At 42.3% G+C, this 24624-nt stretch overlaps 1 protein-coding gene across 2 annotated transcripts in view; it reads left to right on the forward strand.

Moving 5' to 3' along the window:
• The window catches only part of LOC308335620 (glucosidase 2 subunit beta-like), a 182357-nt gene that overhangs the window by 47547 nt on the left and 110186 nt on the right, over positions 1-24624 (forward strand). For both annotated transcript variants that reach the window (XM_080792724.1, XM_080792725.1), the window contains one exon: positions 8214-8300. In XM_080792724.1, the coding sequence (XP_080648850.1) occupies positions 8214-8300 (87 nt within the window). The remainder of the gene's footprint in view (positions 1-8213; positions 8301-24624) is intronic.

The following is a 24624-nucleotide window of genomic DNA, read 5'->3' on the forward strand; positions in this document are numbered from 1 at the left end:
TGCATTTATTGTAAGATGTGATTTGATTTGTGAATGAAATAACTTGGAACATCACAGTGAATGGTCTCTGAAATCATTTCATATCACTTTGATCTGCATACCTGAAGTAGAACACCGATCTTGAACAAAAGCATGGTTATGTCATGTGTTCCCTATAAAATCAAGCCTCAGTGCATCTATCTTAAGCTTAAGTTAAATTGGAGTTCTGCATTTTGGTTCATTTCTTCTCATTAGTTTGCCTCAGTTTTACCCCATTATTGTACATTTCAAGATTAGAATGTGGTTTGTCAGCTTTAGATTCAAGTATGAATTGATAGCAGGCTCACAATTATTATTCACTTTCTACGATTCTCTATACCATCCTTTATAAGCTTGCATCACTTACTTGTGTTTTTCCGTGACGAAACCAGAAAGTACTGTCTGAGACCTTATCGAGTTTTAATGAGGAATTGTAATTTGCATTAATCGTGGCACATGTGTCACATGGCTAATGTTATTTTCAGGATAGCTACACAATAACCTTGCTTTCTCACAGCTTGGGATTCAGTTTGTCACTGCCTCGAGTAGAATGATAATTCCACGATCCACAGCGAGGCAATCACCCGCCCAGCTTTGGTGGTTTGCCCCGAATAATCTACCATCACAAAATTAACCCATTCTGAACGGGAACCCATTTTGGTGTTCGCATCATGTCATGCTTTAGCTATTGAAAAATAGCAGATCTACAAGCACATAGCGCGCCACCGAGTGGCGCGCTACGAGCTTGTAGGTCTGCTATTTTTGAAAAATCGAAGAGCGACTGACATTTTTAGAATCTGATCTCAGGTTAGAATTGGTTGATCAGATCAGTGTGTGTCCAGTGGAAACCTCGTATGAATCTGATCTCAGGTCAGAATGGGTTAAACTGGGGACACAGATTGGATCCTATAGGCTATAGTGTCAGAGTGGCACTTGCTGATATTTGCCAGGGAAGGTACGGTAAGGGTAGAAATCTTCTGGGCTTCAAATTGGGCCTTTGTAAGTGCAACTGTGTATCAGTTAAGATGATCACCATTGCACCCTGGGAAATACCCAGATACGTTCTATTATTATGGCCAAAGTTTCCCCCCCTCTTCTGTCGCGGGTGCTGAGAGATCACTGGTTGCTATATACTTCACTAGCCTCTATACTAGCCATTTACTACTTCTGGACAGCGTGCTGCTCAGCTGTACGGTGGTACGAGACATTGAACAAAACAGGGATTACTCTTCTGAAAATAACAAATTGGCCTGGGCCGTTGGGGGACACTCAGATGAGGACGGCTCAGATGAAGACGATCTCTACCAAAGATTAAGAGCAGCTGGCAGATCTATTGCATATTCCACTATACGACTGTACACACACACGCCATACTGTACTGCGTGTGTTTTAATACTGTGTGGGAGTTTTAATAATTCTTCTTGTGTGGGTTTATGGTAATACAGACCTCCTCATTTTTATCTGCGCTGTTGCTACATATGTTTAAGGTGATGTGTTTCATAACTATAGCTAGAAACCTAATATTGTGCTGCCAGGTGGATATGGGCAGCATGTGTAGACGTGGCGCTGGTTATGTCTCGGTTCTATCAAATAAACATAGCCTAGTATATGTGCTCTGTGTTATTTCACCTCTCCTCTAGTTCCTTAATAGTTTTTGCGTGCTGCTATATCAGCCACGCCATTAGTCTGACAAAATCTCATGTAAAGCTTACACATTCAAAATAGTGTTTGAATCACCACCAGGAGTATTAACATCCCAGAGGAATTGCAGTTTAGAGGCATGAGGCGCACTCTGTTCATACTGCATGCTACATCAAAGTCAACAAGCTGGCTCTATAATTCGACCATGTAAATTCCCCGCGTCAATGTTTTATTAAAACCATATTACATGGCAGTAGTGATGAGGGCGGGTGTAGATTGTGGGGGGTGGGTGGGTGGGCTTATTGCAGTAATTTCGTCATTTTATGCCTCCGCTCTGAACTGGGGCATTTTAGCCTGCGATGTTCACCTTATTCCACTTTTAGATGAGACTGCACATTATTTCCAACCAAAGCAGAGCGGCCAATTTAGAGATACAGAGATTAAGGTCATTCTCTATTATAAGATGGCTGATTACATTTATTTTCTCGTGCCCCTCTCAGGCTGATCTCCCTCTGCTGTGGCTCAATACTGCTAGTTGAAAACAGTGTTGTTTTTGGCAGACATTTTAGATTTAGTCTTGGTCTTTTGGATGAAATGCTTATTAGTTTTAGTCACATTTTACTCATTTCTATCCTTGATAGTTTTAGTCAACACAAACTCCAAAGGGTTTTAGTTGGTTTTAGTCACGTTTTAGACCAACAAATAAAAGAATATATTTAAATTAGGTTAATGCAGGTATTGGATTTAAGATATGACTGCTAACCGTATCATCATAAAAATATATACCATTTTGAAGATTCACATCAGGGGATAACAGATTAGGCTAAAATCGGTTTTACAACACATAGCCTACTGTAATTCACATACAGTACTGCATGTTCAGAAAATAGAATAGCCTATCAGACAATCCTTTGTATCTGTGTGCCGCAAATACAAACAAAAGTCATAGTCATACGCCGACCGTCTCTCACTCTTTGGGAACAGCAACCATCCTCCATGTTACTTTTTCACTTCTTGCTTCCCCAGTCCAGCTTGAATGCTTTACTCATATCAATAAACAATTCAATGAATTTACGTTAGCTTATACAAGGCAACTTTAGCCTGAAGCTTGCGCCAGATGTGGAAACCGTTGAGGTAGTCGGACAATACCGGGAGTCCTGGACTGCTGTTAGCTTACCGGTGAAAAAATAGCAGTGTGCCGTTTGGGCGGGAACCTCTTTTGGTGTTAGCATTATGCTATGCTTTAGCTATTGAAAAATAGCAGATCTACAAGCTCATAGTGAGTGGCGCGCTACGAGCTTGTAGGTCTGCGCCACTCGTTTTTGAAGACATTTTTAGAATCTGATCTCAGGTCAAAATGTGTTAACCCATTTAGGCCTGACGTCAAAATAAAAAAAACGTTCCCTCTGAAAGAATATATATTATCTATTCAAAGATTTGTTTCTGCATTTTTACGATTTTTCAAAAATAGCAGACCTACAAGTTCATATGAGCTAGAACGTCCTGGATTCGATTCCCGCTGGGGAAGCTGGGGGCGTGTTCCCTCCTCTGCGTCATCAGTGCCCATATCCCCGAGGCGGGGTTGGCGAAAAGGCCTTTCTGTGTGGAGTTTGCATGTTCTCCCTGTGTCCCCTAGGGTAGGTACCCTCACAAAAACATGCAGTAATCCTGGTCTCTAAAACGACCTCCCCCTGGCCAGCCAGGTCTATGGGGGACAGGTGTTTATTATGTGTTGGGCAGTATGCTCATGAAAGCTCCCTGTCTGCCAGTCCCAACTACTTATAGGCCATCCCAGCACGACACGAGTACGCAGGCGGTTCTGTTCAGCAGGGTCCATTGCTGCTGTGATATTGAAAATACCGGTAATGGAAGGGGTGTCCTTGAGCAATAAAAGCTGGGGGAGCCCTGCGGTAGTTGTTAATCTTGATCATTCTCTCTCTGTGTGTGTGTGTGTGTGTGTGTGTGTGTGTGTGTGTGTGTGTGTGTGTGTGACTGTGTGTGTGTGTGTGTGTGTGTGTGTGTGTGTGTGTGTGTGTGTGTGTGTGTGTGTGTGTGTGTGTGTGTGTGTGTGTGTGTGTGTGCGCGCGCAGTGCATTCTTTGTCAGACAGAAATACATAAAGATATGAGAACTGGAGTGATATGATCCCCTTTATTCACATTAATGCAGCAGCATTCTGAATCAGCTGGAGCAATTTGATAATACTCTTGTAATATTAGTCGAATACACTGAACATAAATGCATGAACAAGTTTTTGAGTCCATAACTACACCAAGATTCCTTTGCTTGGATTGTGGTTTATAACATTACTGTTAATAATTATTTTTAGCTTCAAAGCAATTTCTACAGTTTTGTCCTTTTTTGTTTAATTGACAAAACTCTAGCACATTCAATCGTTTATTTGCTCAATGCACGTATTCAGTGCTTATAATTTGGACCACAGTCCCCTGTGATAATGGTTATGTAGATGTGTGTGTGTTGTCTGCATAATTATAGTAACATTTTCTCTCCTCCATAATCTGAGCGAATGGGAGCATGTAGATGTTGAACAGATTCAGAAGGAGCCCCAAAATTGAGCCTTGGGGAACTCAAGTGTGTCATTTTTGTCTGCTCAGACGTGTAATTATTAACAGACACAAAGTAGTCTGGTCCTGAGCAGGTGCATTTCGCCCGGTTGCCTCATTGGCTGTGGGTGCTCAGCTACAGTCGGTACCAAGTATAAAAAAATAAATCACAGAAGAAAGTGGAAATAGTGGCACACAAAAGTTGTCCCTGTCCTTTAAATAGGAACAGTTTACCACTGTGCCAGAAAAGTCTCACCCAGTTTTCCAATCCGCCTAGCAGTATGTTGTGGTCGACCAATGCCGAATGCACCACTGAGATTCAGTAATACTAAGGCCTGTGTTAGGTGGATGGATGTCATTGAAGACCTTTTGCAAAGGTAGTCTCGGCGCTGAATTAATTGTAAGTGGACACATTTCAAACAAATACATACTGTATATGTGGCCTTTGAAAAATACTGTATCAAAGGACAAAACAAAGTGACTCAGACTGATTTACAGTATCCATATCCATGTGTGTTGAAGCTTGAACTTACAGTAGCTTAATTTCGCACGGTGTCTAAAAGGTCAGTGCCTGGCTGCCTGCTACAATGCATCACTCCCAGAATTGCTTCCAGGCGACTCTAGCTTCACATTAACTAAACAAGGTGTGCCGCACCACCTTATACCCCTCCATCACTGTCCTGCTTCACCCCGCTGCAGTGGCATCATATTCAGCATCACAAGCACAAGGGTGTGATTGGACACTATAGTACACTACTGGGTTCCACATCACATTTGTGGGTCACATGTGGCACATTGTTATGGGTCCCTTTTTATTTTTTATAATAATAATATTATAAAAAGAAAAACTACTTCAAAAAGCTTTCCCCCAAAAAAGAAATTAATTATAAACAAATTAAATGATTTCTTTCAAAGAAACTCCATAAATTAGAAATGTTTAAGAAGTAGTGAAGTAGTGAAAATAGCTGATCTACAAGCTCACAAAGTGGCACAAAGCGACACGTTGTGAGCTTGTAGATCGGCTATTTTCACTAGTTTGGGGCCTGGGCAAACATTATTTTCTCTTTGGGGTCACAGGCTAAAATGTTTGGGAACCACTGCAGTAGTAGACAATGCCTTGTTGGCTCTCATTCCAGGTGAAAACGGCAGGTAGAAGATTCATTAGTCTGTCAATTATATACTCTTTCCATTGCATATATCCTGCATGTTATTCAAATCTCAGCTGAATTAACCCATTTTGGACCCAAAATCCTGAAAAACCTGAAAAACCCATGTTTCTATGTCAGTGGTGCTCAACCTTTTTCATGTCAAGAACCCCCAGAATTATCTGTATTTGGCCGCAGACCCCCATCTGAAAATATGTTGTTCCAGGGACCCCCCAGAAGCCAATATTTTAGTTAAAAATGTTCGCTCTGAAATATATATTCAAAGATTTGCGCCACATTTTCACGACTTTTCAGAAATAGCAGACCTACAAGCTCATAGCGCGCCACCAAGTGGCGCGCTATGAGCTTGTCGATCTGCTATTTGTCAATAGCTAAAGTAGAACATAATGCTTAAAGGACCTATAACATAAAATTCAACTTTTTCAATTTCTTTTGTGTTTTTGGGGCTCCCATGTGTGTTTTCTATCCCCACAAAGAACCAATTTTGAACAATCAGGCCTTCATGTCATATGGGTGTTTTAATGGAAATTGCTCTCAGAAACAGCTCGACTGATTTTGGCCTCATCGTGATGTCATCAATGTCACCCTACTTTGTATAATTCCTCCTTTTCTTCAGTCTTCAGTTGCAAATTTGCATTTCCACTTTGTTTACAATGTCCACCATTGTTGATTTTCCAAGCTAGCATGGAATGGAAACAAGCCTGGTTTTATCTAGCATGAGTATAATGACTCAAATATGAAATAATCTGCATATCAGCACCCTCTCCACCTCAGGACATTGTGGTACTGCAGCTAAAACTGCTTTCAAAGTCCAGAAAGAATTGACAAGGCTGGTTATATCAGAGTGGTGATTGAGGCTCAAACCATTAGAAATAACTTTGAGGGACATAGACAATATGATTATTAAATATTAAAAGCAGTTTTAAAATGCATGTTATTTGCGCTTTAAAACAGGGGTTCCCGCCCAAAATGGGTTAAAACATGCAGTATATCTGTATAACAAAAGCCTTCTGTATGATGAATGGTATTTGACTTCTATACACAGTGAAAGTTATGCGTTTGGCCATAAAAGCTGATTTAATGAGAGAGTGACTGGAATAGATAAGCAGATATAGCATGGGGGCTATTAGGTGAGGGAACTGAATGGGAGATGGATGGCGTGTGCTTTACTATCAGTTACTACTGTACTGTATGTACTGTAATGTGTTTTTTATGAACACTGTAACCTTGCGTTTGCATCCCCGTGAGGATGCAAACGTGTTGGCATTCGAGGAGGTGTGTCAAGGACTCAAGGAGTGTGTATTCTTTTAAATGCTTTTAGTATAATTATTATGTACGATACGTGTACACAAGAGTATACTATTTTGGTTCCTCAACCCTGTAGCAGCAACCACAACAACAATAGCATGTTAATAATAAATAAAAGGAACAATAGTACGAAACATTGCCAAGTCTGTACAAAACATTAGTCACAGCACACATTGAGGTGTTTGAAGGTGCTGTGTACATTCCTACTTATAAATATTATCCGTGTGTGTGTGTGTGTGTGTGTGTGTGTGTGTGTGTGTGTGTGTGCAGACCAGGTTTCATACCATTGTTCAGTGATTCAGTGAACAGACATTTGTAAAGAAAAATAAAAAATAAACCCTTGACATGGTGTGAGAGTGTGATTGCCACACCTAGCTCCAGTTGTTATTGCAGATATTGTTTGAAGTCCCTTTTAGTGGCTGTGAATGAATCACAGAAAAGCCAACTGAATATATTCCTTCCTTATTTGGCATTTCATGATGCGAAGCCTGTGTAGCTAGTTCAGGCAGACAACTCGTGAGCGCGCCTACCTGATCAGGTGACTATAGTCTCATGCACTCTTTACCTGATCAGAGCGGCTATTTAAACTTCTCTGCCTACCTGCAGAGAAGCAGGAGAGAAGCCAGGAATGAGATTCCTGGCTTCTCTCTCCTGCTGTGCGGACGTGCGTCGCTGCTGCTGCTGCTTCACTGTCTCGCTCGCTGCTAACCTGCTGCTCAGGAAGTTTTCGTAAATCCCACCGCCTCCCCAGCATCCACATGTAGGCTCTGTTTCTAGATCCCCCTGCATGGGGATCTTAATTAATTCTATTTGGCTTTATAACTTAACTAAAATGTTAATGTTACAGGGAATGAATAGGGACAGGGCCAATCTATACTTCATATATCATGCTCATTATGCTGAATACATATATATTCTATCTCTAGGTCGTCCTCAGACGAGCCCTCCATCGTTGCTTCCAGCACTAGTTTGCTGGCTGGCAGCTGTTGGTGTCTTTGGCAGTGTCCTGCTAGTCTCATTCTCCTGGCTGCTATTTTCAGCTGTATGATGGCATTCCATCATACAGATTCGTGTTGGTATCATGTGTGCTCTTACTGATGAGTGCTGGTGTAGCACGCATCGAGAGACTTCTGCAGGGTATTCTAAATTAATTCTAAGAGTTGTCTGACTGAAATATATCTGTGTCCTCGGTTTTCACACACCAGCCACCTGGTCCTCCAAATGCATTAAAGGGATGCATGATATATCGGTTGATAATTGCTTGAAAATTATCTCGAAATCTTGCAACAATATTATGACATTGACATTGATTACGCGTTGAATGTGTTGCGAACATTGCAACTAATTAATGCTCATCTCCTTTAGCAGTGAAAGCAGACACTGATTTAGAGGTGGACAAGAACACATGACACACACACACACACACACACACACACACACACACACACACACACACACACACGATTCAAGTCTAGTGTATGATTCTGGTCGTTATTGTCTACCCCCCCCCCCACCAGGCTTTGCTGGCAGGAGAACACCAGATGGACATCTCCAGGTTCCAGCACACGCTCTGGAACGTTCTCAGGACCGGAGACAGTGTCAAGGTGAGCCACATAATCCTTCATTTCCTCCTCTCTTTTCCCCAAGGCCTACCCAGGCCGCAGTACTCACATGTTTTACTTAAGAAAAAGTATCAATACTGCAATATAGAAATACAAGTAAAAGTCCGGACAAAATTAATGTACTTGAGTAAAGGTACAAAAGTATTGGCAATTTGGCATCAAAATGTACTTTAAGTACCAAAAGTAAAAGTACTCATTATGCAGAATGTATCATTTCAAGTTTTCAAAAGTATATAAATATATATACAAGCTCACAATGCGTCGCATCACAACGCATTGTGGGTTTGTAGATGGGCTCCTGTACTTACTTACTTTGCACCACTGGTTCTCTTGCCAACTACAGTACTTTCCGCTTACACAAGTACACCTCACCAACTTTCCAGCTTTCCTTTTATTCTTTCAGCATTTATATATCCTTTGAATTAACATTATATTCTGTGTCATTTTAGATTTTATACATTACAAAATAGCAGATATAGTACATGCTTTCCCATGACTCTGTGATGCTACCATAATCCACATCCCTCACCTGTGAAAGAGAAGCAAAGAGGTCCATCTGGTCGTTGGTGCATCTTAAAATAAGCAGATATGACATATATTGCAGTTATCTCACGGGCCTGTCCACCTATTCATCACCTCACTCCACCTCCCGCTACAAGAGCCAGCATTACCATAGAATCCCTGAACTGCATGGCAGCATATTGGGTTTTCTCTCGGGTGGAGTGTGATCAATCTCGTCATACGATGGGGGCACAAAAAAAGGACCGTACGTGGCATAGCTCACTCACTCACTCACTCACTCCTGAAGCGAAGACGCCATGTGTACCAGATACTATCCTTTCATTTCCTCTCATCCAGATAAAAAGATGAGAGTGTACGCATGAGAGAGAGAGAGAGAGAGAGAGAGAGAGGGAGAGGGTACAAAATGTGGCCTTTCTGTGGGCTGTGGTGATTGAGTCCCCTCACTGGGAGAATTGGCAACAAATAACCAGCTACTGTACCTCAGATAAGAAGCTGTAATTAAAAATAAAATAAAATAAAACAAAACACTGGGCTCCAGATTAGATTGCACCATCCGGCTGACTTATCTCACTGCTGCTCTATCATGGAATGTGTATGAGTGAACTCTTGTACCCACCTTTTCATGAAAACTCCATTCAAATAGTTTGTCTTGCTTTCTTCACTTGGCTGCCCATGAACAATTGCGTTTAACCATGCATGACATTTTATGGTAAAGTACAGAGGCATCTGCACTTCTGCAGACATTCCTGTGAAATAGTAAACAATGACGATAAAGAATTCACCCACGCTTCTTAAAGGCAGGGTCGATTCACCTTCAACGTCTTCGTATGCCACTGAACTCAACCCTTAGCTTTATCCTTGACTAGCTTTGGTGGCCTCTTTGACATGCAAATGTTTCCACACCTCTGTGTCTGCAAACTGCGTTTCTTTGTGTGTGTGTGAATACCTGATGCGTCATCGCTGTCGCATCCTGATATACAGTATTTATACAGTTTTTTAATCTAATATTTATAACACTGACTGTGGCCTCACTTCCTCTATGTTCTGCTTACCACCACCACCCTCCTCCTCCTCCTCCTCCTTTTTTTCTTAGATGCATGAATCAAAACATCCTGAATGGGGAATGGAATGTATTATATTAATACTGTATGTAGGCAAGAGATCTGACCTTTTCACACACATACAAAGAGACTGTGTGGACCCCCAGCTCTAATTGTGCTGTTTGAAGCCTGGTGCGGTAGTCGTGGCAGCTAATGACACGTTTTCACTCCGCACCGTGTTACAGCCCTCTTGCGTAACCGTCACCGCAGCGACAAGGGCTACTGCAGCCCATGCAACAATGGCCGTGACAGCAGGGCCCCTGTTCTCAGACCAAACACTGGCCATGACTCAACATGTCTCTCCATCCAATCCCAATTAGAAGCTAATTATCATCCATCCAGCATCCGTCTCTCTCTCCAAACGTGTTAGTGAAGGGAGAGTATACAGATCTACTGGCATTTCACAGGACTCAAACACATGACATGACATAGAGAGGCTAGCTAGAAGCTATTGCATCCCCACATACTCAGACACACCTTGACCCCAGCCCCAACTGATATTTTGGGCGGGAACCCCTTTTGGTCTTAGCATTATGTTATGATTTAACTATTGAAAAATAGCAGATCTACAAGCTCATAGCACGCCACAGAGTGGCGTGCTACGTGCTTGTAGGTCTGCTATTTTAGAAAATTCAACTTTTTTGATTTTTTGAATCTGATCTCAGGTCAAAATGGGTTATACTGTATGCAGTATAAACACACATTAAACTGATCTCAGCTGATCTCAAGTCTTCATCTGAATGTCTCACTGCCTCAATATACAAATTACTTTGGATGTATTATCCATTAATAATACTAATGGATATCAGCAGTTAGTATAACAGCAAGCAAATTAATTACAACGATCCATTGTCATATTTAATATTTAATAGTCAATGAAATGCTTTGCTGTCATTGCAGTGACAACGTCAGCCTCAAGTATTATGACAACCAAAAAAAGCCTGTCTGCAGATGGTTCATACTGTGCTCTATTTCGCCTGGGACTCGCAGGCTTCTACAAGGATAATATGTGCCCGCATCTCTAGCTAACTGCCTCCCATATTTGGAAAAGAAGAGCTTATGTGAGGGTAATTGGCTCTGCCTTTAACCCCGCGTCATTCATCTCAATTTATGAAAAAAGTGAGATCTCTAATTGTCATCTTTATTGCCACTAAACATAGAGATAGTGCTCATGAATGGGCCCAAGTACGTGAAGAGATACCTTGGAGGATGCTCATGTTGACAGCTTGGCCAAATGAGTATCTCCTTCTCCTGATAAAGCAGTCTTGAAGAGGTATTGTGACAGTGTGGATGATGTTAATAGATGGACGACGTGGACAATGAACTAGAAAAGCGTGCCGGTCTCCGCCAGGCCGAGCATTATATTTATCTGTTACATATTATGGAAGGTTAAAAAATAGTGGCTTCTGTGCCACGGCATCGTGTGCAGTGAGTAGTGACCACATCTGTAGTTCCCCTGAGGAACATGCTGTAAAAATGGGACTGGGTCAGTGGTGGAAGGTCGGTCGGCTCACCAGAAGGTGTCTCAGATTGGGCGGTCTCAATACGGGGTGATGCAGCTATAACCACTTAAACCCTTTTCACGTAGTTGACCCGGGTCCCCCAGGGCTCTATACTAGGTCTGCTAGTGTTTCCCTTATTTACTACACAAATGCAGATCTATGATCACACAAAAGCGTTTGCAACTCAGAACAGGTACGCTATAGGATTCATGTGGTTAAATCCAAGAGTGCTGGGCTGGCCTGGGTCAGATTCTACAGTGTGCCAGTTCTTTCCAATGATGGATTCAAATTCCCTGCTAAGGGGGGGTGAACACTGGATCGTACAATTAACTCTAGACTCAGCTATTCTGGCTCTGGTGCGGTTCAGACAATCAATCTATGACACGTTTTCAAAGCAGCTATGTGCATGTGCAACCGATTCCCTTTACAGTTTATACTGTATTTATTCAACTTTCAAATTTGTTTACTTAAACCCTACTGTACTGACCCGGAGTTCGCTAGGGCTCTATACTATACTGTATGTCTGCCCCCCCCTTCTCCAAATCTCAGCATATTAGGTATTTTCTCTGAATGTTTGCTACAAAATCAGGACGCTACTGTATATAATTCAACTGAATTACTGTAGGTATGAATCACCCTCATGCATGACCCCACCCCCACCCCCACAAACACCAACACCAACATTTCACAAATCATGTTTTTAGGGGGCTCATGTATTATTAAGAGGAGCGAGCTTCCGCTGTAGCTCGCACCCGCTGAGGCAGATGAAGGGTGTGTTCGGGGTCTCTGTGCTGTTCTCTTTTTTTGGGGGGGGGAAAGCGGAGGTCCCCTCTGTGCCCTTCTTGTTTTTTTAAGCAAAGGGAACTTTTGTGAATATTTCATGGGGTACATTGCCTCAGTTTCACTCTGCTGAGCAGGCCAGAGTGGCACGCGATGACTGCTGACAGCTCGATACGCCAGTGTCCACTAGGAGACCAGCCTTCCTTTATGGTCTGTCGTTCTGACACTCCCAGCCTCTCCCCCCCCCCCCCCCCCCCCCATTCTCTTTCCTGGGGGACTGCTGTCACAGACAGCAGTTCTTTCAACTTAACGTCTGGCTGACTGATCATTTAGCCATCTCTCTTTGGGGTCTTTCACTCCATCCTCGTCTGGTACTCGACAACAGTTGCCTGTCCATCTAGTTCACATGCCATGCAGGCAACACAATTTTTCTTTTTACAGATTGCGACATGCACAGGGTTAAGGAGGGAGTACTTTGGCTTGTTGAAAAAACAAGAATCATGAATTGGAGAGCTGCCGTTTGATTGTGATTTTGAGAAGATATTTATGCAAATGCATCTTTATAAAAGGCTCTTTTTTTGCATTGTACAGGGACAATCACTTTTCACTCTGGTTCATGTTCCAATCAACTCCCCAGCTTATTCTTTTTGTATTATACTGACAATAGCAGATCTAATAGCTCACAACACGTTGCAGCTCACAACATCTGTATGCAACTACCGTAATCTCCGGACTATAAAGCACACCTGAATATAAGCTGCACCAGCTAAATTTAGGGGAAAAACCTTAATGTGTACATATACAAGCTGCACTGTACTATAAGCCGTATAGAGGCCATAGAGATAGATTTAGAAGGTCCCCTAGTGGCCGTTAGCTGTAAAAATCCATAGATTAGCCGCACCGTTGTATAGGCCGCAGGGTTCAAAGCATGGGAAAAAAGTAGCGGCTTATAGTCCGGAAATTACGGTAAATAATACAACTCAGACTTTTAATACAGTGCAACCAACTTAGCTCCTATTGGAAAGCACTCTTCATTTCCTCCCAAATTGCGTGTGCACGTTCAATGATTCAGCAATGCTGGTGCACCCCCCCCCCCCACACACACCTATCCTTCCCATTCACTTCATTTCATAAACGGCATGCTTTGCTTGACATACTGTACACTACTAGTACTGCCCACCTTTAGCATTGTCCTGCAACGAATGGAGTCACAGTAACGTCACTGATTTGATGTGGAAGGGAGGGCCTGCGTCGTCCGCCTGCTTATCTTTCTTCCTGTTTGTTCCAGCTCTCTCTCTCCGTGCGGTCGGTAGTACCAGCCAGCGTCACGTAGCGGGGGGGAAGCCAAGTTGGCATGAGTGCACCTGAGATGGATGAGAGAGAGAGATAAGCTTGCAGCGTTTGCCCCTTCAACACATAAAGACATATTTTTATATATCCGGTGAGCACCTGGTTATTCCCTCTTTTTCCTCATATAAGTAAAGTAAAGTAAGTAGCCTTGCCGAGCCATGAGGCCCATGTACGGCAGGAGCCTATCTCCTGTTTCTGTAGCGTGAGGCAACTTGATGTACAAGTACACCCCCTGGACATGACATTAGTATGTCGCAGGGACTTACACCCCAATCCAACCCTTGATGCTGAGTGTCAAGCAGGGTGACATTGGTATTTAGAGTCTTTGGTATGACCCGGCCAGGGATCGAACCCCAACCTCCCAGTCTCAGGGTGGACACTCTAACCACAAGGCCACTGAGCTGGTCTCTTTTTTTCTTTCTCACATAAAAATACATAATACCACACACACACACACAAACATTATTGATTTTCCATTAAAGTGATCACATTAAGATCTTAGATATAAATATCTCTCACATTTCCACCACTGTAGTTTCCAAAGCCAAGTTCTCTCTCTCTCTCCAAAAAAACCCACCCTGTGCTTCCCTCTTTGAAATAGCACTATTATCAATTCAATTATACGCACAATTGCATATAATTGTGTATAATTGTGGTGTTCAATTATATCACAATGATTCATCTCAATGCCCCTATATTCACCTGATGGATTACCATTTATAGTCGTGACCTTTTCTCAACCAAAATGTGGCAAATTGCATGCAGCGCTTTAACGCTCTTGCAATGAAATAAAACATCACAGTTTGTCATCGCGGGAAAATGAGGCGATGATTCCTTCTGTCTTTTTGAGGTTATTTCCTCTTTTTTTTAATTCTTTAGAAGTGTGATTGAAAATATTGCTAGATAATGACGTTCTGAAACGCAGCGCTGACTCATTCGACCTCCTTCGCTGCGAGCCCGAGAGACGGAATGATAAAATGGCAGCAGCCTTGTATGGGTATCGGAGGGGGGAAAAAGAACAACACTCAGGGCGACTTTGTCCTCTGTTTGAACAGTGTCGCTGAGGGAGGGTGGAGGAGGAGGAGGAAATAAGGGAGAGAAGTTTCTCACAGCTGCCTAGCCTGAGGCCCAAGATCTGTGGCGCTTCCCCTGTCACGGCATCACCAGTCGTTCTCTCTTGCCTGTCATTATTCCACCTCTCACGAAGCATGCATCGCACACCATATCACACATACATGCATGCACGCACACACGCGCGCACACACACACACACACACACACACACACACACACACACACACACACACACACACACACACACACACACACACACACACACACACACACACAGTGACACCCACACCCACCCACCACTTCCTTGATCCACTTCCTACTGCTGCTGCTGCTGGCATCATCTCCTGAAACATGGCACAATCTAAGTGGGTTGGCCAGTGGCACATACTGTAAAAACACATGCACTTTTGTGCAGTAGATTGTTGACATTCCTATCCTCACGGTATAAAGTATCAGCAATGCAAGGCTAGGTATTATAGCATAGCCTCATGAATGCTTACATCCCTATTCTGGGACGAACATTTGGCGTAAATTGCATAACTTCATAGTTTCGGGATTTGTAGTTTCATCCGGTTATTATTCTGGTCCGGAGTCTGAAGAAAAAGAAAGTAGGTGCTGTGAATCTTTGGGTGTTTCACGATTCGATTCGATTCCGATTCTTGATGTCACGATTCGATTAGATTTTTCCGATTCAACTCCATTCTCAATCCAAAAACGTTTTATTTTATTTTATTCAAAAGCATTTTTTTCCAGATTCGAAACGATTCTCTATTCAAAATTATTCTCGATTCAATACATGATTTCATCACAATCTACTCCAGTCTTGAACTGAACTACAGTAACTTGAAAATGACTGAAGACATGATGTTTACTGTGATTAGGGTAAGCTTACATTTCATATCACAAACACCATGTAGTGAAAACTCCTGTAACCAAAAATAAATAAATAATAATAATAATAAAAAATCGTTCATAACGGGAATCGCAATTCTAATTTTTTTTGACACCCCGAGTCACAAGACTAGACTAGGACAACAAGAACGCAGTCACAACAGGATGGATTAAACCCCATTCAGATATAGATATAAAGCTGGAAAAGTAAAGCATGCTAAAATAATTTTGAAGCAGCTTTTTCTCAGAAAGTGGCCGTGTCCAAGGTCACTCAACTCGCAGCTGGAGTGCGCTTGAGAAGAGACAGAATATAGTCAGTCTGAACAGGCGCACATTTTAAAGTCTAACATCTAAAATAGCGGCTGCAGATGAGAAATAAGTCTATATTTAGTTATTACATAACCTATTTATGGATAAAACATATAATGTTTGTAAGTAATTAGCCTTGCCGAGCCATGAGGCCCATAGGACAGGAGCCTATCTCCTGTTTCTGTAGCGTGAGGCAGCTTGATGTACAAGTACACCCCCCTGGACATGACACTAGTATGTCACAGGGACTTGTCTTACCCCCAATCCAACCCTTGATGCTGAGTGTCAAGCAGGGAAGCATTAGGTCCCATTTTTTGAGTCTGACCCGAGTATGACCCGGCCGGGGATTGAACTCCCAGTCTCAGGGCGGACACTCTAACCACAAGGCCACTGAGCTGGTCATGCTGCTAAATAACCCAAGGAGCTGTCTGTAGTGTGGTCTTCCCCCCCCTCGTCTACACACCGCTCATCATGCTGTTCTCATCTCGGGGGAGAGGAGAGACTGGGAGCCTCTGCTCCTCTCCGCTCTCCTCTCCCCCACGCCACCACCGCAGTGACCTGATCTCACTGCCAGAAATGACCAAACGCAAACTTAATGCATGGATAACATACTTTAATTACTCAATTAATAAATAATCATTATCACCGCGACACTCCGGCAGTATGGGTGACGGCCTGGCTCTTTTTCTCCCCTGGTCATAGTCCTCATGACTTCCTCCTTCACCAAAACGTTTCCACAAGCCAGGGGGTTGTGTTCACTGATCAGTGCAGGTCACAAGGGACGTCACGGAACACAACCGGTTTTCACCGCTTCGACGACTTGTTGCTCATATAAACGTTTATTTCTTTCCATAAATATGCCATGCCCTTGCCAAATCATCATTAATAATACATATACACCGTTATTTAAATAATACTATGATATGATATAATGAGCATGCTCCAAGGTTGAGTCAGATAGTCAGGTAGAGGTCCAATGATCCGTACGTTGGCGGTTCGAAACCCGGCTCCTCCTGTCCACATGTCAAAGTGTCCTTGGGCAAGACACTGAAGGCCACATTGGCCCCAATGAGTCACCTCTCAGTGTGTGAATGAATAAAGCAGTGTTTGGGTAATTAAAAAGGTGCTATAACAATGCAATCCATTGTAAGTACTTTATACCTTTGACCGCATCCTTGCTTACAGTCTAAAAACACTCGTCTCACAACTTGTCACAAGTGTTCCATTGCATGACTGAAACTTAAATTGCAGCCGTAGTTTACATTGTGGGTTCCGACACAGTAGGACAGCTTCTCTTCAAATCACATCTTCCAACATGAAGTTCTGTCAGTATACTTCCATCTCTGTCCAGAGGGATTTGCGGCTTCGAGTTCAGCGCAATTCCTCAGAGTGGCGTGGGCTGTGCGGCGGTTACAGATCCATCACAACCTTTTACCCCGGCTCCACATCACTGACCTGCCACAAAAGTGCCCCCGGAGCAACTGACTACTGAATTAGATGTCCCATTTCCAACGGAAACCGCTAGCTAGCGCGCCGACAGTGGATGCAGTGTGGATGTACTGTAGCAGACGTCCATGCAGCGCACAGATGTAGCCCCTCTCTCTACGCCAGGGGTTCTCAACCCGTGGGTCGCGACCCCTCGGGGGGTCGCCAAATTATTTAAAAAAATAATAATAATTGGAAATGAAGAGTTTACATATACACATAGTACATGCATACACCTTCCCTAATGTGTATCTGGTTTCAGTATTTATTTAACGTTGAGAACCCCTGCTCTACGCCACCGAGTGTTGACCCAAAATGACCCTTACAGTTCATTTGGTTACATTTGAGCGCTCTCAGAGTTACTGAGGATGTTACTGTATGCCTGCAGATGCCAACATATAGTGACAGAAAACAAAACACATGGCAAGCAATGAATAATTAAAATATGTGCAAAAATAATATGCATTTAGAAAGACGCACGCACACACACGCACACACACGCACACAGACACACGCGTGCATCAAGTCTACAGGATACTGCTGGGGGAATAGAGACGAGTGCATGCACGCACAGAAGGAGGCCATGTCTCTCCTCCTTGGCTGTCACGAATGTAGGTCTGCCAAACTGAACAACAGCACAGGAAAAAAATAAAATAATAGGGGATCCATGCATGAAAAGTGTTACGTAAGGTTAGGTTCCTCATAAGTCGGTCCACAGGCGCCAATTTAAATTGCATCAGTTCTTCTGATGTAAATGTGTATAGCCTTCAACTCCCTGAGAGCTTTTAGCCATTTATTTTGATTAGGGCTGTATTTATAAAGATAAGTCCCATAAGTAAGTCGCCCGGGAAGTTGTGTTGGCGGGGATTGTGTTGGGGGGTAAGTCAAACAGACTGTGTTCGGGGGAAGTAAAAGAGAAATACTTCACAAAATTAAGTCTGTTTCATGGTTATAAACTCAGATATCTGCTTGTCAATTAATTAAGCACATTCAGGGTATACGTGCTCTCTCTTTTCATTGGTGGTGTTCGTCTCTCCGCGGACAAATACCCCCAGGTCCCTGCAGTGCTCAGTGGATTGCCTAATCCGTAAAACGCATCGGCAGCTGCTGGATAGAAGAGAGACTCAATCAAATGCAGGTTTTCTCGGGGCCCGGCTCTGCTTTTATGTGCCGCCTAATTTTTAACCCATTTAGGCCTGACGTCGAAATTAAACAAAAATGTCGTCTAAATCCTGACAGTTTTATGAAATACCTATGTTTCTGTATCAGTGGTGCTCAATATTTCATGCCCGAAGAAGGTCCAGGGGGACCGAAACATCGCATTAAAAAGAAAAATACTCTGAATTGAATTGAATTGAGCAAATATTATTAATAAATTATTAATAAATATTATTATATGTGCGGGTGCATTCTATTCCTTTCATTGATGTCAAGGACCCCACAAATTATGTACAAATTATGTAATTGGCCCATCTGAAAATATGTTATTCCAGGAACCCCTCAGAAGCAAAGATTTGAGTTAAAAACGTTCTGAAAGAATATATTCAAAGATTTGTGCCGCATTTTCCCCATTTTTCAAAAAATAGCAGACCTATACAAGCTCATAGTGTGGCACTCGGTGCCGCGCTATGAGCTCGTAGATCTGCTATTTTTCAATCGCCAAAGTATAACATAATGCTTTAAAACACCAAAGGGGGTTCCCGTTCTGAATGGGTTAAGGAGCACTACAACAGGCTGCTCGAAGGCTTTCACCGCGTTGGCACACCACTCTTGGACACTAGAGAATTATGTGAGAATGAAAAGGCAGGTAGACTCTGAACAGGGAGTGCAGCCTCAATTGTCATGCCATCGTAGCCTTACACTCTAAAAAAAAAACCCATTGGTGCTTCAGCGGTTCTTCAGTGGTTCTTTGTTTCGGGTCGTGGTGCTACTGTATAGCACCTCACCTCAGTAGTTCTTTGGGATGGTCGTGATGCCTCAGCAGTTCTTTTTGGGGGGGAGGTGGTTGAGGTGCTATTTACTGTTGGACTGTACTGTACATACCACCATGCAATACGAGAATTGTGAGAAATATCTTGGGGTCCACATGGGAATGGTGTGGCTGCAATGTGGCAGTGTTGTTTTTGGCAGCACATTTTGATTTTAGTTTTAATCATAGTCTCTTGAATAGTTTTTTATTTAGTTTTAGTCACCTGTAATGTCTTAGTGTTAATCTAGTTTTAGTCGACTAAATATCATACGATTTTAGTCGACTAAATCTACAGTTGATTTACCGTAGTCTAACAAAATGTTTTGGTGGGCCTTGATGGCGTCGTAATGACTGATTTTACACTGAACAAGCCCACAACGGGCCGCAGCGTGAAGCGTTGTGACTTTGTAGATCGGCTATTTTCAGCATGCAACTAATTGTAAAATGACTTATACTGGATCTCTTGTCCACTAGTGCCTTTTTAGTCTAGTTTAGTCTAGTAAGATGTATTTAGTCTTAGTTTTAGTCATCATAACTTGGTTTTAATTTCGCTTTTTGTTTCCATTTAGTTTTTGCCAGTGGAAGAAGGTAGTCGACGGACATTTTTCGTCTTAGTTTTAGTCGACGAAATCAACACTGCAACGTGGACTTCACATGGCCAGTCTGTGATGTCCGTCATCTATCACTTATTTGATATTGACTTGTATAATTTAACGTTTGGCACTGATTTGTCCAGTGGTGTGTGAGATCTGATCCAGACACGTGCACAGACACACCCAGACCCTTTCATACACAGTCAGAGACACACCCAGACCCTTTAATAGATGTATAGCCGCTTGCAGTAACATGTTCTGTTGTCTAAGGAAGTAAAAGTACATGTGCTGTTGGTCTTCCTTAAAAATAGCATCACATTGGTCCCAGGATAGTTTCTGATCTATAATAAGACCACGATATTTATACTCCGTCAGCATCTCCTCTCCTATGATCCTAGATGGAGTGGGTGGTGGAGCATTGTGTCTAAAATCAGCTCTTTGGTATTTGTTGATACTGTGGATGGGGGTGCGTTCGGAAATGTGCACTGGAAGCGCTGGTGTGCTCCCTGGCATTGCCATTCGAACAGTGTGTGTGCTGCACCCTAGGAGGTGCACTGAGTGCACTGCATTGACCAACCCTACTTAGAAGCAGAGTCGTCCAGTGCCGTTGACTCTGAGTAACAACGGTGGACCGTGGAAGAAGTAATACCTAAATGTGTAAAGGCTAAAAGTATGCTATACATGTGTGCTTTTGGCGTCTTCACTTTTCTGCCCGTATATGTACTTTGATCACTTTGATCATCTCTATTGGGTCATCAGCCCCACCAACCATTATCCATCTTGGCCATTTGTTTGTAGGCGCTACCCACACGTTAAGCTCTGTTGCTCATTCCAGGAACGCCCAATCCTTACAAGTTATACCTCGTTGTAAAGGTGACTAATCAACGATAGCAACAATAAAACATACAATACCAATTGATATTATTAAAGGGGAGAAATGAATAACCGACCAAAGTTAAGTTTCCAAAGTTTTTGTGCTGAGTTTATATATATTATATACACACATGTATATAAATGGCGTCACACCAGCTGACAAAGTAATTTAGACCTGGCCCATGTTTGACTGCATCCCACTCTAGTCGGCTGACCACAGTGCTGTCATCTGCAAACCTAATTATACGGTGTCAGGCTATCTTCTATGACAACAGTCTGTATAAAATACAGTATAATATTAATGTTATATTATAACAAAGGTGACAGCACTCTGTTCTGTGGTTCCTCTTAGGTTTTATGACCTCAATTACACCCAAAAAACCTGAACTTTTAACATTAAGTGGATTTTCTGTGATGTTGAGTACAATCCAACCTGTTATTTCAGTCTGTTAGACATAATTAGGGGGTGGTTTGTATTATTTAAACGCAATCCGCAAAGGGAACTTGTCTATGTGTTTCAATCAGCTGTTGCTCTTGCTGAGCGATAAGCTAATTTTAGTGGGTCCTGGACCTTCCTATGTACATGAGTTGATAATACAGGTTTTGACAATCCCCTCAAGTGATTTAATGGCCAATTAGGTCGGGCCTGTACTGTTGTTAGGAGAGGATGGATTAGGGACTATAGGCAGTGGGACCACGATTGATGATCTATCCTGTGAGTGTTGAAAGAGGGAGAAGAAAGACAATTCCACTCAGTTGGGTTGAGTAGTGATTTAGTGAAGTAAACTAAGCTACTTGCCATCACCCGACTATTTCCAGACTATTTACAGATTTTCCATATATGGCATACGCTGTATGTTCTCACATATGTCGAAGTATTGGAATGTTTACTGTATGTTTTCTTCTTTAAATGTCTAAATCCCAGCAGTGACCATCTCTTGCCACACAGGGACGTTGTCTCCATCCCCTCTCTCGTAGTCGTTCATTCAGTTTGCCAGGTAGAAGACAGGCACACCCTTTCATCTGAATAGAGGTCCAATTTTCTCGCTCCCTTAACACATAAATCCCTTTTCTGGTCATGTCATAATATGCCGCTGTGAACTTATGCAAACATTCAATGTAAACAGCTAATCTAAATGTGCATAACGCATCACTGTGCAAGCTTGTAGAAGTATTTTTGGTGTAGACTAGAGGAAAAAAGGACAGGGCTAAGTACAGACCAGACTGCATCTTGTCCTTCTACTGGCATCTGGCCTTGTACATCTCCTTGTTTACCATCCTCTGTATCTCTTTCCTGGCCCGCAAACCACATAATGTTTTCCTCATTTAGTACCTCCTTTACCGCTCGTAGTCAACCGCAGCTCATTATTTGGGTTCTCTTCTGATCTTTGTTGGAATAACTGCACCCACACATAAGTCTACTGTACTGTACTGTACTGTATAGTATATCACCTGATACAACTTCTGTCATCTCGTTTATACGGGCAGAAGAATCCACAAAGACATGACTCCCCATGATGTGCACGAAAGTACCCTTTCAGAGTCTCAACAATTAATATCCCACTCCTGGATCCTCTTTCTCATGGGCTTCTCCCTCTTCAGAACATAGAGATGATGTACAGTACAGATGGTTTGAGAAGGACAGTACTGTATTGTATACTGTGGTCTGAGTCACCCAGTGGGGCCTTGTGAATGGATGCCTTAGGGATGGAGCCATAATCTAAGTTAATGGGTTTGTACTGAGAATAGTAACAGTAGACCATGTGTTTTTGACAGTATGGTCGTTAAACCATCATCATCTGGGAAGACCTCATCAAATTCTTGGGTAATATTTTTGGCTGCCAGTATCAGTATTTGTTTTTGGATTGATACATTATAGGCCTAAAGTAACAATAGTGTGAAATATTTGTGCAAACGGGGAACATACTTTAGGAGGGGTGTAGGGTCATTGATAATGATTCAATATCAGGGGTACAGATCTTCTTCCTCACCACTATTGTTATTTGCACCACCTGTCATTTATCATGACGCACGCCTCCTTTGCCTGTAGACTCGGGCAAGGAGGGGGTCCATGCGTGTGACAGAGTAAATCTGTCGGGACAAGCGTCAGAGTCTGGCAGTCTTGTTAAGCCAGGTTTCAGAATAGGCGAGAACACAAGCTTCCCTGTATTCGTACGAGTAGTGAGTGTTTGTTTTATTATAATAATATTTAATAAAGTGTATATTTACAATACATTACATGGCTCTTTAGAAAAGGAAAAGACAATAAGCAAAGTTGAATGTCAAACCTGAACCTGAAGTAGAAACAGTCTCCTTTCCAAAGGGAGACTTACCAGAACGGTTTTCAAACAGTATCATGACGTTTCACAGTTAGTAAGTAAGTCACATGGTATAGCGGCGGGTCGGAGGAAGACCATAGTGGTGTTCCTCGGCCAGCTGTCACACACAGACTGACAGAATATGTAGGACTCTGTGCACCCAATGGCCACTGGGTGTCACATGACCGGCAGCCAAAGCCGGCCCCTCGCTGATGTCACTGACAAGGCAATTACACAGTCCATCCGACCTGGAGTGGAACAAGAACACATACACAATAGAAGGCGCTCTCTATTCTAGTACATGGTTCATAGCAAGTCTACTTATATATATATATATATATATATATATATATATATATATATATATATATATCAAAGATAGGTCTATATATATATACTATAACAATGCCAACCTCATATAAATATATAATATTAACCCATTCTGAACGGGAACCCATTTTGGTGTTAGCATCATGTTATGCTTTAGCTATTGAAAAATAGCAGATCTACAAGCTCATAGCGCGCCACCGAGTGGCGCGCTACGAGCTTGTAGGTCTGCTATTTTTGAAAAAAATCGAAGAACGACTGACATTTTTAGAATTTGATCTCAGGTCAGAATGGGTTAATCAGACCAGTGTGTGTCCAGTGGAAACCTCGTATGAATCTGATCTCAGGTCAGAATGGGCTAATACTCAAAACTAATCACAATAAACACACACGTCGACGTGACACCCCCTAAGCTTTTGTCGCACCCCATCCCTTCTTTCTTCTGTCCCTCTCGTGTCCGTCATGAAAAGACTTCCTTGTAATCTCCGCAGGCACATTTTGCGTCATGCTGATTCCAATCACTTGCGTAGGTGCTACAGTATATTGCTGGAGGAAGTCTCTGCTATAGCATACTGTATGTGTGAATACAATTTGCCAATTTCCCTGCGTCACTTGCAACGTTGATTGCAAACCAGTGTTGTTTTAGCTATTTTAAGCTTTAGTCATTAGTCTCTTGAATAGTTTTAATTTAGTTTTAGTCACATTTTAGTCCCCCGGAATGTTTTAGTGTTACTCTAGTCGACTAAATGTCATCAGATTTTAGTCGACTAAATCTACAGTTGATTTAGTCGATTAAAATGTATTTTGGCGGGCCTTGATGCTGTCGTAATGACTGTATTTTTCACTTGCTGAAAATAGCTGATCTACAAGCCCACAAGTGTAAAATGACTTATTCTGGATTTTCTTGTCCATTAGTCCCTTTGTTGACGAAATTGTCATTATATTTAGTCTTAGTTTTAGTCATCACAGCTTAGTTTTCATTTAGTTTCCATTTAGTTTTCATCAGTTGAAAAACTGTGTTGACCTGAAATAACGGGTCAACACTGTTGCAAACAAAATGCACATCTTCTTCAGAGTAGCTTTCACAACCCTGGATGCCCGTTATATAGTTGCTGTAAACACTTCAATGTCAAAATTGCATTTGTTATTTAGGTGAATTTGTCAGAATAAATGGAATTAAATTGAAGTTTGACTTTGGTTACATCATCATTTC

The sequence above is a fragment of the Protomyctophum bolini genome, assembly GCF_963924005.1.
Source record: "Protomyctophum bolini genome assembly, chromosome: 20".
Taxonomy (NCBI): Eukaryota; Metazoa; Chordata; class Actinopteri; order Myctophiformes; family Myctophidae; genus Protomyctophum; species Protomyctophum bolini.